The sequence below is a fragment of the Berghia stephanieae genome, chromosome 2 (genome assembly GCF_034508935.2).
Source record: "Berghia stephanieae isolate SIO BIC M18660-M18661 chromosome 2, UCSD_Bste_1.3, whole genome shotgun sequence".
Taxonomy (NCBI): Eukaryota; Metazoa; Mollusca; class Gastropoda; order Nudibranchia; family Aeolidiidae; genus Berghia; species Berghia stephanieae.
In genome coordinates this window covers 112,870,339-112,890,402 of record NC_088361.1, presented here as the reverse complement: position 1 = coordinate 112,890,402, position 20,064 = coordinate 112,870,339, and the positions used below count along the sequence as shown (strand labels likewise).

The following is a 20,064-nucleotide window of genomic DNA, read 5'->3' as shown; positions in this document are numbered from 1 at the left end:
TAAAAGCTGATAGGTCTAACATTCGACACTCACTTTCTCTCCACAATCTATGCCGGACGGCCAGTCACTCTATTCCTATATATATATTGTAAGATTTTTATCTTTTGGGACTTTGTAGATATTATATCTACACCATTAAGACGCCGGAGCTTTTAACTTTGATTGTATAATCTTCAAGGATCAAACCCAAGCCCGCTGTACTACACTATAACCTCTTACCAATTGCCTGGAAGTGGAATTTTACGAGTCCAATCCTGTTATCAGAGGAATAGATCATCCAAGCCCATCAACTGCCTGGAAACGTAAACTTACGAACCTGACAAATTATCATAAGTTACGTAAAATATTCATATCTCTATTTGTAACTGCCACGATCACTGTTTACCTCTTTTAATTAAATTTCATCATTATTTTTATTTCATTGTAAACAAATCGTTAATTGTTTTTCATTTATAGTAACTAGTAAATTCTGGGGCCTCATTCTACATATATCTTTATGCATAGTCGAGTAGCTCTTTACTCACTTGAGACCATGACATTTTGGAGGGGACACATATAAAGAATTGAATTTATTTAGTTACTTATATCTGTTTCATCTAACTTTAAAGTTTAAATTGTAAAACTCTTAATTGCCCCACTTGATCATATTTTAATTGAACTCCCTATTTACAGGATTAATTTTTTTTCTTTTTCATTTCTTCATTTAAATGGAATAGCAATTTATCCATTCATTCTTTCATTCAAATTGAATAGCATTTTATTGATTCATTCCTTCATTCATTTATTCATTTATAAATTATTCATTCATTCATTGTTCATTCATTTATTTATTCATTCATTCATTCATTCATCCATTCATCCATTCATCCGTTTATTCACTCATTTATCCAATCATTCATACATTTATTCCTCCCTTCATTCTTTCATTCATACATTATCCATTCATTCATTCATCTATTCACTCAGTTTTTCATTCATTCATTCATTCCTTGTCCACTTTGTTATTATATCACTCATTTCATTTTGTTGTTTGCCTCATTCATGAATTGTTTTCAATATGTTTACATTCCATAACGATTCATTCACCTATCATCCAATCACTCAGTGTTGTGAACACATTTTGTAACTATTGTAAATCTTACGATATTTTATTGTTTTGTATTTCAGACATCACTGTTAAACACTCTTCAATGCCTAATTACAATTGTTGAACAACCATTGAACAAGAGAGAGGTCCCAGCCACGAACTGAGTTGGTGGATATATCCTTCATTATTCTCTTTTACATGAGTTGGGCATCACATAGTAACTATAGACATCGTGATTTGTTTTGCATAGTGATTTGTTTTAAATGCATTTTTGGCATATTACTGTTACCGAAAACCACTTATATATTATGTTCTGAAAAGTGAGTCTTTAAAAACTAAATAATAATAAAAGGAGTCTACTAGCCGTCGTGTTATATTTAGTGATAGATAACTTGGGATTACTTTGGCATCCTATTATTGTTATCACACTCTAGTATATTAGCGTCATTGCGAATAATTGTACACAAACTAACGACGAGTCACACACATTGGTGATACATTTTTCGTAGTAACATAGTTTAGAGTACACGCGATTGACACATTGTTATTGACACAAGTCATAATAACTGCGCATTGTATTGACACATTGCTTTATAAGATATAACGATAAAAGGCATCAAATTCAACATACATAATAAGTTGAAATAAGAGAGAGAGAGATTTCTAAAAATAGAACAGTTCATTCCAGTAAGTGTAAATAAATAAAACAGTCAGTAACAGTATCCTGTCAATATAATATATATAAAATATCGTAACTAATTTATTGCAACATGGAAGCATATAAAAGATACTTAAGTCTCGCAAAGGACTTAGAAATACCCCAGGAAAGAATATTTTCATGGTGCGAAGAGAAAGTAAAAGAAGAAAAAGAACATGGAGAAAGAATTCGTAGAGAAGAAAATGAAGAAAGAATTCGTAAAGAAGAAAAAGAACACGAAGAAAGAATTCGTAGAGAAGAAAATGAAGAAAGAATTCGTAGAGAAGAAAATGAAGAAAGAATTCGTAGAGAAGAAAATGAAGAAAGAATACGTAGAGAAGAACGAGAAGAAAGAGTCCAAGAAAGGGAACTAAAAAGACAAATAGCTTTAGCAGAAGAAGAAACCAAAAGGACCCAAATGATGCTGGAAATTGAAAAAACAAAAACCGGTCATGAAAGAAAACATAATAATAGTGATGAATTTTTCGTGAAACTTCCACGCATGCCAACATACGATGAACGCTCAGACTGTCTAGAATCCTTCTTACACCGATTCGAAGTTCAGGCTAAAGGTTATCGTTGGCCAGAAAGCAAATGGGCCACAGCCTTGATTAACTGCTTATCTGGAGAACCGCTAAAAGTTTTCTATACCTTAACAACTGAAGATGCAGATGATTATGGTAAAATTAAAGACGCTCTACTAAAAAGATTTAGATTAACGGAAGATGGTTACCAGGAAAGGTTTCACACTGCAAAACCGGAAAGTGGAGAAGACTTTAATACATTCGTGAACCGAATTACTCAATTTCTAAATCGGTGGCTTGAGTTGGCAAACGTAAAACAAGACGACTTTGCAGGCCTTTACTATCTCACGCTGAAGAATCGAATCTATCAAGCTTGCAACCCAGATTTAGTCGCATTCTTTAAAAGAGAAAGCCAGAAAACTTGGACAAATTAAAAATCTACGCAGAAAACTTTAACAGCGCACATCCATTGACACCCCTTAGCAGAACATTGAAGGAACCATACTACGCTGCTGCTGCTCAGAGTCCAGGTACACCTAAAGTTCAGTACTCAAATAGAACGAGCCGATCAATCACTCGGAACACGCAAGTGAAACAGGAGGACCATAGTAACAAACCATGGAACAAACAGTTCAATAGAGACCATAGCCGACCCTATCAAAACAAAACAAGAAATAGCACTGACAATAATACTGAGTATAAGAAAACCAACAAACCTATAATTAAATGTCAATATTGTGGAATGAAAGGCCACACAGCAGACAAATGTTACAAAATCGTGGGATATCCGAAAGAAACTGCAAATGCATCACTCCAAACCAGTGTAAATAATCAGACACGAGTAATGTCAGGAGAAAATATAAATGTGTATTGCGTGAAAGGTATGTCACTTTTAACACAAACTCACAAATCAGGATCGCTATTTTTTTGTGAAGGCAAAGCTAATGGAACTGATTGCAAAATATTGAGAGACACAGGATGCAGTACAGTAGGAATAAAAGCATCTTTGATCAATGACGAAGACAAAACTGGAAAAACGGTACAATGCATCACATTCAGTGGCACAGTCGAAACCTTTGAAACAGCTAACGTGTACATAGAAACCCCATACTATACAGGAATAGTGGAATGCTGTATACTTCCCAACCCCGTCGCTGATGTTATTGTTGGCAATATAAAAGGTCTTAAAGACAACCCAACAGATGTAAAAGAATGGTCATTAACCCAAGAAACAGCTTGTCTAGCAGAAACAAGAAAGATGACTAAGACAACAGAGAAGCCAATGACTATTTCTCTTGAACCACAACAATTTGACAGGAACACGTTCATCGAAGAACAGAAAAAGGACCCGACTTTAACTTCATATTTCAATATCGCAAACAAAGGGACGAAATCAAAAGTTGAATACATCATTGAAAAAGATATTCTGTTCAGGTTACATAGGAAAAGAAACAAAATAGCTAAACAACTGGTCACGCCGAGTATTTACAGAAACAAAATCCTTGGAATAGCGCACGATTCAATAACTTCTGGACATCTTGGGAGCTCTTCCACATTGAAGAGAATATCCGAGAATTTCACATGGCCTGGAATTACTAAAGACGTCCGAGAATATGTGAAATCTTGTGACACATGCCAAAGAAGAGTCGCAAAAGGCAGAATACCGAGATTGCCATTAGAGACAACCCCAGTTATTGAAAAAGTTTTTCAAAAAGTTGCAATTGACATTATAGGCCCTTTAACAAAATCAGATAGAAACCATACACACATACTAACACTAGTCGATTACGCAACCAGGTGGCCAGAAGCGATAGCATTGAAATCAACTACATCGGATCACATAGCTGAAGCATTGATGACAATTTTTACTAGAATAGGCATACCAAATGAGATACTGTCGGACAATGGACCCCAATTTACATCACATATGATGCATGAAACCATGAAACTCATGGGAATCCAACACTCATTCACAACTCCCTACCGCCCCCAAGCAAATGGTCTTTGTGAAAGATTTAATGGCACTCTAAAGAATATGTTAAGAAAAGTTTCAGCAGAAAAACCAGATGATTGGGACAGATACTTACCAGCAATCCTATTTGCATATAGAGAAATACCCCAAGAATCTACAGGCTACTCCCCATTTGAGTTGATGTATGGACGATCACCTCGCGGCCCGATCAATATAGTAGCCGACATTTGTAAAGGGAATGAGGAGGACAATAACGAAATTATGTTTGCTTACGAATATGTAAGAAACCTGAAAGACAGAATAGAGGACACGTGTAAGCTAGCACAGGAATCCGTCACTAAAAAAGCAGAGAAATACAAGGAATACTCCGATAGAAAAAGCAAGTCAAGAAAATTTGAGATTGGTGACAAAGTACTAATACTCTTACCCGATGACTCGAGTAAACTTTTAGCTACATGGAAAGGACCATTCAAAATAACAGCAGTAAAATCTAATGTTAATTACGAGATTCAAATTAACAACACAACAAAGACATTCCATGCAAACATGCTAAAAAAGTATTTTGATAGAGACACAGTGTCGCAACCTATGTTTACTAATATCGAAGCTTCAAATGCAGGATCAATCATACCGTTGGTCATGGGACACAGACACCCGAGACAGAAAAACAAACAAAAATCGCACAATTGCAACCACCTAAGACAAAAAAAGAAGTACGCAAAGTACTTGGGCTCCTAAATTTTTACAGGAAATACATTTACAACTTCGCGCACATCGCGACACCGCTAACAAATCTGACAAAGAATGGGTCACCGAACAAAATTGTTTGGACAGAAGTGTGTCAGAATAGCTTTAACCAATTAAAGGCATTACTCTGTTCAGAACCAATTCTTAAATTACCCGACATATCAAAAGAATTTGTTGTAAGAACTGACGCGTCTGATAAGGGCATCGCAGGTGTACTATTACAGGAACATGAGGGAACTCTAATGCCTTGCTTATATGCAAGCAGAAAATTATTGGACAGAGAATCACGATACTCTGTAATAGAGCGTGAAGGACTGGCCATCGTCTTTGCTTTAAAGACATTCAGCAGATATCTACTGCTAAAAGAGTTTGTGGTCGAAACGGACCATAAACCACTCACGTACATAAGAAATAACAAAATGAATAATAGTAGAGTACTAAGGTGGAGTCTATTTTTGCAAAATTACACTTTCAGTATCTCTCACATACCAGGCTGTGAAAATATTCACGCCGACCTACTTTCTCGATTAGTATAAACACGTGAGAAGGGTATAACTTAACCTCCCATGCATACTGTTAGTTACCTCGCAAACTATGCCAAATCAGAACGCACAATTTCGATAATTTTATTTGTAAACATGATGACCCAACTTAATGTAACATTGAGTATTGTTTGGATATATATACCATACCCATTCATGATTTGGGAAATCTTCTCTTTACTATTATTGTTATGAATTTTCACTCATTTATGATTAATAATTGAAATGTCAATATTTCATTTACATTTTCATTCATTTCATTTAGTAAATTACCTTCATATCATCGACTTTAATCATGCTTCATTGCCATCATTATTGTTTATCACAATGATTTGTAATCACATTGCCATCATGTTGTTCATCACAATGATTTGTAATCACAATCTTTCATTGTTATTGTCACCCATTCATATACCTACGTTAATATAAACATTTCCATGTCTAGTTAATAAATAATTTAATTGTAGCACAAATCATAACAATGGATTAATGCTAGAGTATCATGATAGTAAATTTACTTCCGTTTGTAAAATCTATCTTTCCCATAATGGTTAAAGAGTATATTTTAAACGTGGGTGGGGGGTGTCACAGTAAAGATTGTTCACAATTATCTTATTAAATTTTATTTTATTAAGAACTGAATTCATCTCACTCCAGTTATATTTCGGTAGGCTTAGATAAACTTTACCTTCTAATATTAGATCGTCTTTCCTTTTATAGCCTTCCCTCGAATTAATTTCTAATTAGTGAATACTTTTCGTTCTACATTCTGTCACGTAGCCACTTATTATAAAAGCTGATAGGTCTATCATTCGACACTCACTTTCTCTCCACAATCTATGCCGGACGGCCAGTCACTCTATTCCTATATATATATTGTAAGATTTTTATCTTTTGGGACTTTGTAGATATTATATCTACACCATTAAGACGCCGGAGCTTTTAACTTTGATTGTATAATCTTCAAGGATCAAACCCAAGCCCGCTGTACTACACTATAACCTCTTACCAATTGCCTGGAAGTGGAATTTTACGAGTCCAATCCTGTTATCAGAGGAATAGATCATCCAAGCCCATCAACTGCCTGGAAACGTAAACTTACGAACCTGACAAATTATCATAAGTTACGTAAAATATTCATATCTCTATTTGTAACTGCCACGATCACTGTTTACCTCTTTTAATTAAATTTCATCATTATTTTTATTTCATTGTAAACAAATCGTTAATTGTTTTTCATTTATAGTAACTAGTAAATTCTGGGGCCTCATTCTACATATATCTTTATGCATAGTCGAGTAGCTCTTTACTCACTTGAGACCATGACAGATAGATAGATAGATAGATATATAGATAGATAGATAGATAGATAGATAGATAGATAGATAGATGGATATAAAATAGTTAGAAAGATAAATAGATCGTTACATAGATAGATAGATAGATAGATAGATAAATATTATTTTAATATTTACCACATTGCTGGAATCAGTCCACATCGATGTTTCAGGCCTATTCGTACCATATTTGTATCCAACACGATTCCATAGATAGATAGATAGATAGATAGATAGATAGAGAGAGACAGAGAGACAGACAGAGAGAGAGAGAGAGAGAGAGAGAGAGAGAGAGAGAGAGAGAGAGAGAGAGAGAGAGAAAAAAAAGGGGGGGGGTGAGTGAAGGTAGAGAATGTGTTTCCGAATGTGTATTGACGAGAATAGATTTTGACAATGCGAAAACAATTAAATTACAACTTACAGTTAAAGCCACAAATGCCCATTTCCCTTTCTGCAGGCGGCCATCGGATATGCAAGCCTGGTCAATGCAAATGTGATCGCCATCCACCACTTTAACATAGACAGAGATATCTCCACGTATAGTCAAATCCACAACAGTGCTGTTTAATGGGAAAACATTGGTCTTAAAATTTACAGTCACTTAAAATGTGATTGGTTTGCTGCTATTTCAAAAAAAGATTAATAAAAAAAACAAACAAACCCTTTGCCAAAAAAAAAAAAAAAAAAAAAAAAACCAGAGGAAAAAATAGAACCTTCCCATAAATCAACAACAACCCCCCCCCCCCCCCCAAAAAAAAAAAAGAAAAACCAAAAAAAACAAAAAAACCCAAAAACAAACAAACAAACAACCCCCCCCCCCCCCAACTAAAAAAAAAACAACAAAAAATAAAACAAAAAACAAAACAAACAAACCAAAAAAAAAGATAATAAAAAACTAAACAGCATGTGAGCCAGCAGTGTCATATCCATCTACTTGTTTATATAATAAAGACCAGTGTGGCAGCCTTTACGAATTTGCAAAAGAGAAAACAAAACCCTCCACTTCCAAATTATTGTAAACAAATTATATGAGTGAACAAGAAATAGAACCTGAATTACATTATATTGCTACTCTTTAGTATTCTGTACAATCGTTTCCAAATTTCAAATCTTGAGCAGTTGTGTATTTAAATTTAGTAAGTACATACTAAAACATTTGATATATTTTTTTGAGAGGCATTCAAATAGAATTGAGAAAAATGTGTCCACCCGATATAAAATGATGCACATCGATAGTAATCCATAATTAGACTTGGGCAGTCGATTTATTATCATACAGAAAATGATGACAAATTTTCGATGTAACGAAATGCTTCCGTGTAGGCGTCAGTTTACGACAGGATGTACGTCGTCGTAGTATTAGTTGTTGTTGTTATTGTAATCCCTCCGGAACAACCCTTCTTTTGTTGATACAGGTCGTATCAGATCATGCACCTATGGCCCGGAAGTTTGAATTAAACTACGTAGTGTGGGTGTTATTGTGAGAAAGGCATCAATCTTGTTTTCTCCGTAAACTTATAAGCAAAGTAGGATCCCTGTATTCTACGGGAGTGACTTTGTTATGGTATGGCTTGATTGATATCTCGTAACTATGGGGCTGACGAATTTATTTATCCTTGATATGAGGATGTCCGGTATCAGGATGGGTTGTTGTTGTCCATGATTATGGAATCTGGGGGAGTTTTAAGGAATTTCAGATGTTTACGGATATGACTAACATCCGGTTGTGTGGGTAGAATTTTGCTTCGTTTGCTTGATTTTTGCCTATAAATGCCAGAGTTTTGAGCAGTTTCTTCAGACCACTCAGCGGAGTCTTTTAGGCTCATTGTCTCAAAAGAGACCAGACAGCGGAGTCTTTTAGGCTCATAGTCTCTAAGCGATAACCACAGCGGAGTCTTTTAGGCTCATTTGTTTAACTCTTGTGTAGAGTTGGATTAAAGTCTTGTGTAGACTTTGTAGTGCTCAAAGTTCGAGCTGAAACACGTTTTGTGTTAACTCTTGTGTAGAGTGTGATTTAAGTCTTGTGTAGACTTTGTGGTGCTCAAAGTTTGAGCTGAATCAAGTTGTGTTATAATTCTTGTGTAGAGTTTGATTAAAGTCTTGTGTAGACTTAATTTGTGATTTCAATAATCTGTTCGGCTCTGGTGAGATTTTTGAATAATATGTTGTGATTACAATTATGATTGTGTTTTGATATCAATATCATAATATCACTTTAAATTTTGATTCTCAATTAATTAATCAGATAATGAAATTAATTGTGTAATATATTCTTGTTGTAAAGAAAATAAGCTTTTCTTGCTATAAAGCATTATTATTTCATATCTACAAAGTAAAGCAATATTAATCAACATTAATAAATTGATTTGTTAAAGTAAAATAATATTTACTCACATATTAAGTGAGTTCGAATATAGATAGAGTTATATTCGTATGATTATCATATTATAACAAAATCATTTTCTTTCTTTAAAGTGAATGAGCCGTTGGAGGCTGGGCTTTAACAAGCCAACTTTAGGCTATACACTCATAGCTTGACACTAATAGAAACTGAACATTTGCCTGTTTTATAAGTTACCTGTGAAGAACCATTTGCTTATTTTAATATCAGAACATTGAGAAACAATTGATCTGTTTATGAATACTGTGAAATCAGAACAATTTCAAGAAGAGACAAATTAACAATATTAGAACAACCTTACAGTTTTTGTTGAATATCAAGAACACTCTTTTGGCTTTCTTCTACACGTCTGGATTGTGTTTAGTTAGTTAGTTAATTATTAGTTGCCTGTATGACTGTGATGGTTGCAACCTATCTGTGAGATTGTCTGATGTGGTAGCGGTTTGGTAAAGTATTGATAATTAATTGATTTAATTATATATTGTCATATCGCTTTCATATCATATTCATCATCACATCACCTCCATCAAATTGTCATCCATCTATTTGATTTCATACTTATTACATCTATCATTTCATCTTCATATCTCATAATATCTTTGTTATATTGTAATAAAATATATCTTCATTTAGCTTCAAAACCTTTATCAACGTATTGTGTTTGGTTATTGATCGATGTCGTAGCTTGAATATAGCACACTTAAACAAGGTTGCAAACTGCGCTACATAAGCATACGGTTTACGTGCGCACTTTGTGACATAATTTGGTGTCAGAAGTGGGATTCTTATTGTTGTGCATTCAAGAGACATCGCGACCAAACAATTGTTGAGACAGGTTAGGGAGTTGTTTGAAACTCGAGATAGATAATATCTTTGAGCTTAAAGCAAATTGGTATCCATTTAATGGTTATAAGACTGTCATTATACGCAAGGTGTAATACAAGTTATTCTGGTAATTTTCATTTGTTCGGTTCTAAGTTGTCAGTCATCTGACATAGTGATACGGATCACTGACTTAGCGCGAAAGCGGTACTCGCGCTGTAAAGCCTCCATTGTCCCCCCTCTCCCTTTTGTAAGGAACGAAGGTGGTTGTTGGGTAATTTGATTCCGTGTAGGAATCTGGGAGAATATTGTGTTGGTCCCGTGTGAGGATCTGTATTAAATCATTTGTTCTGACTTTCTATGCACATATAGTAAGTCAAGGTATTGATTCTGAGAGAGAATCTGGGTGAAGATATTTTGTTGATTCTGAGAGAGAATCTGGGTGAAGACATTTTGTTGATTCTAAGAAAGAATCTGGGTGAAGATATTTTGTTGATTCTGAGAGAGAATCTGGGTGAAGACATTTTGTTGATTCTAAGAAAGAATCTGGGTGAAGATATTTTGTTGATTCTAAGAGAGAATCTGGGTGAAGATATTTTGTTGATTCTAAGAGAGAATCTGGGTGAAGATATTTTGTTGATTCTAAGGAAGAATCTGGGTGAAGACATTTTGTTGATTCTGTGTAAGAATCTGGGTGAAGATATTTTGTTGATTCTAAGAAAGAATCTGGGTGAAGATATTTTGTTGATTCTGAGAGAGAATCTGGGTGAAGATATTTTGTTGATTCTGAGAGAGAAAATGGGTGAAGACATTTTGTTGATTCTAAGAAAGAATCTGGGTGAAGATATTTTGTTGATTCTGAGAGAGAATCTGGGTGAAGACATTTTGCTGATTCTAAGAAAGAATCTGGGTGAAGATATTTTGTTGATTCTAAGAGAGAATCTGGGTGAAGATATTTTGTTGATTCTAAGAGAGAATCTGGGTGAAGATATTTTGTTGATTCTAAGAAAGAATCTGGGTGAAGATATTTTGTTGATTCTGAGAAAGAATCTGGGTGAAGTTATTTTGTTGATTCTGAGAAAGAATCTGGGTGAAGATAGTTTTTTATGATTCCGTGTGGGGAATCTGGGTGAAGCTATTTTGTTGATTCCGTGTGAGGAATCTGGGTGAAGCTATTGTGTTGATTCCGTGTGGGGAATCTGGGTGAAGCGTTGGTTCCGTGTGAGGACCTGTATTAAATCAGTTGTTTTGACTCTAATATACGTCTATATTAAGTCAATGTTTTGATTCTGTGTAGGAATCTGGGTGAAGCGTTGGTTCTGTGTTAGGACCTGTAGTAAATTTGTTTTGATTCTATATTTGAGTCTATATATAGATCAATGTTGAATTCCGTGTAGGAATCGGTATTAATTGCCTGTTTTGAATCTGTTTTGGGATCTATATTGACCGCATATCGTTAATAAGGTTACTTGTAATACCACTTTATTCTACGTGAAAGTAACATTTACGGCAACAGTGTCGATAAACATATTGAAGTTTGTTTATTTGAATTTGAATTGGTTTGATTAATTGTCCTAGAGATGGATGTGGAAAGATTAATTAAACCTGGAGAAAAATTGGAGTTAAGGGGTGAAGATCTCCGTGCTTGGGTGACAGCCCAGTTACAAGAAGATGAAGAGAGAAAAGAGAAGGAGAGAGAACGTGCCAAAGAAGAGGAGGAGATAAGCAGAGCACGAGCTCAAAGGCAAGAAGCTCTGATGGAGAAAGAGCTTGAACTGCTTAGGTTAAAGTCGGAGTGTCAGGCTTCCTCCAACAACGACAGTATGACAAGTGACATTCGATCATTTACTCATGCTCCCACCGTTAAGAGTCCTCGACTTCCATGTTTTGACGAAAACAAGGTACATGAACCACCGAAATGCATGACACACGGCAAGGTGGAGTTGAAGTGTGGATGTGTGATGCCGATGTTGTCTGTCGAAGGAAGGGACAACAATGAGCCCGAATAATTGTCGAGATCGATGTGATCTTGAGGCATTTCGTTGATCTAACTAAATGTTGTACCAAATTTAGTCTTGGGGGGAGATATGTAACGAAATGCTTCCGTGTAGGCGTCAGTTTACGACAGGATGTACGTCGTCGTAGTATTAGTTGTTGTTGTTATTGTAATCCCTCCGGAACAACCCTTCTTTTGTTGATACAGGTCGTATCAGATCATGCACCTATGGCCCGGAAGTTTGAATTAAACTACGTAGTGTGGGTGTTATTGTGAGAAAGGCATCAATCTTGTTTTCTCCGTAAACTTATAAGCAAAGTAGGATCCCTGTATTCTACGGGAGTGACTTTGTTATGGTATGGCTTGATTGATATCTCGTAACTATGGGGCTGACGAATTTATTTATCCTTGATATGAGGATGTCCGGTATCAGGATGGGTTGTTGTTGTCCATGATTATGGAATCTGGGGGAGTTTTAAGGAATTTCAGATGTTTACGGATATGACTAACATCCGGTTGTGTGGGTAGAATTTTGCTTCGTTTGCTTGATTTTTGCCTATAAATGCCAGAGTTTTGAGCAGTTTCTTCAGACCACTCAGCGGAGTCTTTTAGGCTCATTGTCTCAAAAGAGACCAGACAGCGGAGTCTTTTAGGCTCATAGTCTCTAAGCGATAACCACAGCGGAGTCTTTTAGGCTCATTTGTTTAACTCTTGTGTAGAGTTGGATTAAAGTCTTGTGTAGACTTTGTAGTGCTCAAAGTTCGAGCTGAAACACGTTTTGTGTTAACTCTTGTGTAGAGTGTGATTTAAGTCTTGTGTAGACTTTGTGGTGCTCAAAGTTTGAGCTGAATCAAGTTGTGTTATAATTCTTGTGTAGAGTTTGATTAAAGTCTTGTGTAATAATAATAATAATAATACACATTTATATAGCGCTCATTCTCGTGTAAAACACAAGCTCTGGGCACTTTACAATATAAATATCAATTTTAAGTGAAAAAATAAAAAAATAAAATAATAACAACAATAACAATTCATAGCCAAATCAAGGATTCATATAGAGTCAAGAAAAACAAATACAGTAAAAATGTGTCTTGAGATTCTTTTTAAAAGTAGGTAAAGACTTGCACTCCCTCAGACCACGTGGTAGTTCATTCCAAATCTTGGGGCCGAAACAAGCAAACGATCTATCACCAAATTTTGTTCTTGATCTTTTTTCCGAAATTTTCGTTTGGTCATTACATGATCTTAAAGTGTAATTTTCAAATTTACACATGACCACGTGATCTGTGAGATATGCCGGTGCTATACCAGCCAAACACTTATAAACAAGACACGCTGCTTTGTAATATGTGCGCTTTTCAATGGGCAACCAGTGGAGAGAGGCCAACAAAGGGGTTGCATGATCAAATTTTTTTTTGCCAAAAACTAATCTTGCAGCACTGTTTTGCAGTAGTTGCAATTGTTTAATAGAAGCCTGAGGCAAGTTGACAAGCAGCGAGTTACAATAGTCTAGTTTCGAAAAAATGAGGGAAACAACCAATGTTTTACATGTTCCAATTGCAATATACTGACGGATCGAACTGATTTTCTTCAATTGAAAGTATAAAGATTTACAGAGAGCAGAAATGTGAGCTGACATTTTCATTTCTGAATCAAAATAGACACCCAAATTTTTCACAGTCTTTGAAACTTTGATCTTTTCACCCCCAATCAACACCTCAAGACCATCATTCACCTTCAACTGCCCTCTATTTCCCACAATCATCACTTCTGTTTTTGACTCATTCATTTTCAACTTGTTTGCATCCATCCACTCTTTCACATCCGTCACACATTCTTCCACACGTTTCACAATATTTTCGAGATTTTTAGTTTTATCAGTAGCATAAAGTTGCGTATCATCTGCATAGAGATGATAGCGCAGCCCATGACCAGTGATGACATTAGATAATGGAGAAGTATACAAAACAAAAAGAATTGGACCCAAAACAGAGCCTTGAGGAACACCAAAAGACAATGTATGTTGACGAGAAAGTTTATCTAAAATCATAACCTGTTGCTTTCTGCCATCTAAATAAGATTCAAACCACTGCAAGACAGTCCCAGACAAGCCAAAGGTTATATTAAGTCGTTTAATGAGAATACCGTGATCAATAGTATCAAACGCCGCCGAAAGGTCTAACAATGTCAGAAGAGAAACAGAACCTTTATCTAAAACATCAAGCAAATCACTCGCAACACAGCACAGAGCAGTTTCTGTGCTGTGGTAAGAACAATAAGCTGACTGAAATTTTTCCCATAGATTGTTTTCATGGAGATGTTGTGAAAGACGTCTGAGTACAACTTTTTCAAGGATTTTAGAAAGAAATGGCAGATTTGAGACGGGACGGTAGTTACTAAGGTCATTTACATTGAGATTTTGCTTTTTTATGAGAGGCTTTACAATTGCATGTTTATAGATATCTGGGACTTGTCCTGAGATAAGTGACTGATTTATAATATAAGTTATGCAAGGTAACAATTCAGGAAGACATAATTTCAAAATATTAGTTGGTAAAGGATCTAAATCACATGACTTCGAGGAAGATGAAAAAATTATTTTAGAAATTTCTTCTTCAGTTGTTTCTTTAAAACAAGAGAATCCCTGTGAACCCGAAAAAGGGTGGAAATTTATATCTTCATTTTGCACGAGGTCCAAATTGTTCCGAATTTTCGATATTTTTCCCGAAAAGAAATCTGAAAATGCATCCGGCTGCTTTTCTACCGGGATATTAGTGGGTAGACACATGCCCTTTTCTTCCCCTAAAAGTTCCTTTGAAACAGAGAAAAATTCCTTAGTGTCCCTCACTGATGACAGTTTTGTGTTATAATAGTTTCTTTTTGCTCTTTTGCAGGTGGTTTTATACTTATGCTTTTTTGCTATATATATCAGCCGGTCAATCTCAAGGCCCGATTTTCTCCACGATGCCTCTGCATTCCTTTTTTCCCTTTTGGCAGTTTTTTCACTCTGGTTAAACCACGGAGACGGTTTCCTGGAATTTATTATTCTAGTTGTCTTTGGCGCATGCCTGTCGATGACGTTGCGCAGTACCTCGTCTGTTTTCTGTGCTGATGGTATATCCATTCTTCCTAGTTCCTCTGACAGATTGTTTTTGAAGGAACTAATGTCTATTTTTTTGGTATCCCTAGACACTATCTTGACTTTCTTTGCTTTCTCTTTGATGCATTTGAGAGTTGCCAGAATCAGATTGTGGTCTGAAATTTCTTTTTTGATATTTTTAATTGATTCAACAAGCGAGGGTGTGTCAATGATGAACCAGTCCAAGATGTGCCCCAATCTTTGAGTTGGAGAGGTCACTAACTGAGTGAGGCCATGTTCATTCAGCATATTTTTTATAATTTTAACGAGACTATTCTGATCAACATCAAACTGAATATTAAAATCGCCGATATAAATTTTTCGCTTATTTGATGTGTCTTTTGATACAAAATCTGAAAATTCGTCAGCAAAATCATTCTGTCTCACTTTGTTCTTTTTGCTTGGGGGTGGTCTGTAGATACAAGTGATTAAAAATGAAATTTGAGGGTAGGTCAATGTGGTTTGGACACACTCGAAACTTTTGAACGAAATTGGCCTGTTTTGTATTTTAGACGAAAGAGCGTGTTTGTATATGATGGCGATCCCCCCTCCTGATCGTCCATTTCTTGGGAACGATTGTAGACTTAATTTGTGATTTCAATAATCTGTTCGGCTCTGGTGAGATTTTTGAATAATATGTTGTGATTACAATTATGATTGTGTTTTGATATCAATATCATAATATCACTTTAAATTTTGATTCTCAATTAATTAATCAGATAATGAAATTAATTGTGTAATATATTCTTGTTGTAAAGAAAATAAGCTTTTCTTGCTATAAAGCATTATTATTTCATATCTACAAAGTAAAGCAATATTAATCAACATTAATAAATTGATTTGTTAAAGTAAAATAATATTTACTCACATATTAAGTGAGTTCGAATATAGATAGAGTTATATTCGTATGATTATCATATTATAACAAAATCATTTTCTTTCTTTAAAGTGAATGAGCCGTTGGAGGCTGGGCTTTAACAAGCCAACTTTAGGCTATACACTCATAGCTTGACACTAATAGAAACTGAACATTTGCCTGTTTTATAAGTTACCTGTGAAGAACCATTTGCTTATTTTAATATCAGAACATTGAGAAACAATTGATCTGTTTATGAATACTGTGAAATCAGAACAATTTCAAGAAGAGACAAATTAACAATATTAGAACAACCTTACAGTTTTTGTTGAATATCAAGAACACTCTTTTGGCTTTCTTCTACACGTCTGGATTGTGTTTAGTTAGTTAGTTAATTATTAGTTGCCTGTATGACTGTGATGGTTGCAACCTATCTGTGAGATTGTCTGATGTGGTAGCGGTTTGGTAAAGTATTGATAATTAATTGATTTAATTATATATTGTCATATCGCTTTCATATCATATTCATCATCACATCACCTCCATCAAATTGTCATCCATCTATTTGATTTCATACTTATTACATCTATCATTTCATCTTCATATCTCATAATATCTTTGTTATATTGTAATAAAATATATCTTCATTTAGCTTCAAAACCTTTATCAACGTATTGTGTTTGGTTATTGATCGATGTCGTAGCTTGAATATAGCACACTTAAACAAGGTTGCAAACTGCGCTACATAAGCATACGGTTTACGTGCGCACTTTGTGACATTCGACATTTTCTTTTTCAATATCAATGCGTACTTATTTGCAGGTCTCATAACCTAAATTGTTATGAGTTCATCATTTTGTCCAATTTTAAAACGAGCCCATACGTTAGTTCGGTTATCAGCCTTGCTAATATGTGGACCTAGTTCAATATCGATGAGATTTTTATAACTGTACCTATATAATTTACATCTCTCTCCCACTTTTGTCTCCTGGGTAAAACTATTTTAATGGAAAATGCTCATGACATATGCCCGTCAGCATATTGAAGTTTTCTCAATTAGAATCAAATTACTGGCATGATCAAAATAAAAGATGAAAGTACAATGAAAATCGGCTAAATCGAAAGAAGATGGCCCAAAGTCGACAAACGAAAGACAATTTGAAATGATTTCATGGTTGATATCTTTGTTATAATTTTAACAAACTCTCAACAATTCAAACGCACCGATCCACAAACTACGTCAACACCGAGCATAATAGATTTCGGTTTACTGTTTTTATGGCCAAAAGTGGAAAAAAGTGATTCTTCATACATAAGTTCCTGAGATCATATACTCAGATCATGAATAACCGTTGCCCTGCCAATGAAAACAGTTTAAACACACATACCCGTACACACACACACACACACACACACACACATACACACTATATATATATATATATATATATATATATATATATATATATATATATATATATATATATATAACACAGATCTTTTAAAAGAGTAAAATCACCCATGTATCTATCGCTACAAAGGATTCCACTTGAAAAACCAAATTTCCCTATTCCAAGATAATGATAGGAAGCTATATATCAGGGATACCTTAAAAATAGGGAGTGAAGAACCCCAGCCAATAGCATCCACTAAACGTCCATTTCACATCCCAAATGAATCAAGGAACAAGATACAAGAAAATAACATGCTCACCAGTTGGCACAATCTGTCTTTATCCAGAACGTCAACGAGAAGACATCTCCAGCATTGCTATTTCGTTTGACATAACATGGAGGAAAAGTAGAATCACTTCCGTTTACTGTCAACATCCGGGTGTTTTCAGGAATGGACAATGTGGATGGCACGTCTGTTGGCTTTTCTCCACTCATAATACATCCCGAGCCAGGAGTATTCAAGGTCCATTTATTTAGGAGAGGATCCTCAGCTGGCGGGAAATCATCTCTTCCGTTACAGGTTATAACTTCTTCGCAAACATTCAAATTCAGACATTTGCTTTGATTTAGCTGGCTTCTGCATAAAATGTCGTCTCCGCAGAATTGAGACACTCTGATGGTGGATCCCTGTGAAATGGAATTGATAGTTGCACCCGCAGGAATGAACTGCCCTTTCAGTCCACGGCTTGAAAGGACGAGAAAAACACAAGTATGGAAGAAAAAAAGACACAGGCAAGAGATATCCATCGTTGACGTTTGCTGCCTTATTCAGAATTCACATTCCTCTTCCCCCGTGGAGAATTATAAAGATGCTCACATTTTCAATTGCGCACAGTCACATTTCAACGCTTATCTTATTGTGAGTTACAAACATGGTTAAACACGATGAGATTCGTCATGACTATTGATGATTCTTGAGAACTGGTTAGACAATCCAACTGTTTTCCGACTGTAAAAAAGAGACAAACGTCATAATCATTAGTAGGGGTTTTAAAACGATTATTGACAGTTAATAAAGGCATGATTCTTAATATTCAATATTCTACAACACAACTTGAGATAACATACGTCAATCTTTCGAGAAAAACAAAATGAAAAGTAATACTCGGTGCTGGGAAATGGAAGGGGAAGGAGAATTGATGATAAATAATTGCGACATTACATAATGTGACGTAATCTTGTTTGTTTAAAAAAAATCTATTTTTAAATAATCGGACCTCCCCCCCCCCCCCCCCCCCCCCCCCAATAAAAAATCAACAAATAAATAACAAAACAAAACACATCAACATCCTCATTCCGCTGCACATTTTAAAATGACACGCATTCTTTGTATTGAATACATCACTGCGTGGCATTTTCCCCTCTGAGCGGTATTTCAGTGCTAGGTCAACCTGACCCCATTAGTGGGGTCAGCCCATGGGTGGAACAGGTAGCGGTCAGTAGGAATCTGTGATGCCGCTGATGGTAATTAATTGTTGCAATATTTTATGGTATTGCTCAGTTGCTAACACAAATATGAAAATTGTTCCCTCACCACAAGCAAAGCAAAGGTTTCTTTCATCATATGCCATGGTTGATAATAATTTATCCTCTTAAGGCTGCTCATAAGAGAGGTGTCAATTTAGTGGTTTTTGAGCTATCAATGAAATTAATTTGTTGTAATTTGCATATCAATAATTTAATTCCCAGCGGCAGAAAATGATTGAAACAAGCACCATTATAAAGTAAAAATGATGATCTTGACACATGCCAAGTTTTGTTGTCCGGGCAGTAAAATCTTAAAAGATATGAATTTTTTATTGTAAATTTCTTATTTGGCATGACTTGGTGAGATCCTTATTTTCTCTCCCATAGTACTCCATGCCATGAATTATGTCCAAATATCAGTTTAGGAATAAAATATAAACCATTAAATGAAAATAATACTAATATAATTTTTTAAGCATTTAACTGATTTAAATATTATGAGTTTTGGGCACATTTGAAAGTCAACTTTTTAATGGCTTGATAACTTTTTTCTATACTTAAATCCCTTACGATTCAAGTCAAAATTATATTTTTTTATGACTGTTAGGCATTATAGTTTGAAGATGTATACGGTACTGCTTTTGTGTGGTTGTCTCAGGAAATGCCGACTTTATAGTGTCATATAGGTGTCAATGTTTAGGGTATTCTTGCATGTTGAATAAGTAATATAATGTAAGTTCAAGTTCTCCTTTTGTGCACAAGTGAATGTGTTAACTTTTTATAGACTGAAGCGTCCAGATATATATGGCAGTGATTTCCCAAAAAATTAAATGATCTTGCTGTGGTATGCCTGTGGTGTTATACTGATTTGACTCTGGTTGTTATTCAATTGTTTTATCTCTAAATTTGACTGACTGGAGTTCAATGGTATATCAGATGACTTTATAAGACAATGACTAAATGTGTATTCTTGGAGGAAAGGAGATGATTCTATATAAACTATATGGACAGTGTGTTCGTTTT

The 20,064-nt window shown here is 35.2% G+C and overlaps 1 protein-coding gene and 1 long non-coding RNA gene across 4 annotated transcripts in view; one reads left to right on the top strand and one right to left on the bottom strand.

The window, feature by feature from the left end:
- Positions 1 to 20,064, bottom strand: part of LOC144966274 (uncharacterized) — a 92,310-nt gene that overhangs the window by 34,366 nt on the left and 37,880 nt on the right. For all 3 annotated transcript variants that reach the window (XM_078902482.1, XM_078902484.1, XM_078902483.1), the window contains exons 2-3: positions 17,834 to 18,523; positions 7,328 to 7,466 (exon numbers count right to left, since the gene is read on the bottom strand). In XM_078902482.1, the coding sequence (XP_078758608.1) occupies positions 7,328 to 7,466; positions 17,834 to 18,321 (627 nt within the window). In that variant the 5' untranslated portion in view covers positions 18,322 to 18,523. The remainder of the gene's footprint in view (positions 1 to 7,327; positions 7,467 to 17,833; positions 18,524 to 20,064) is intronic.
- On the top strand, positions 8,753 to 9,952 carry LOC144966272 (uncharacterized). The gene is made up of 2 exons (XR_013644186.1): positions 8,753 to 9,050; positions 9,382 to 9,952. It is a non-coding gene; the product is annotated as an uncharacterized LOC144966272 (long non-coding RNA).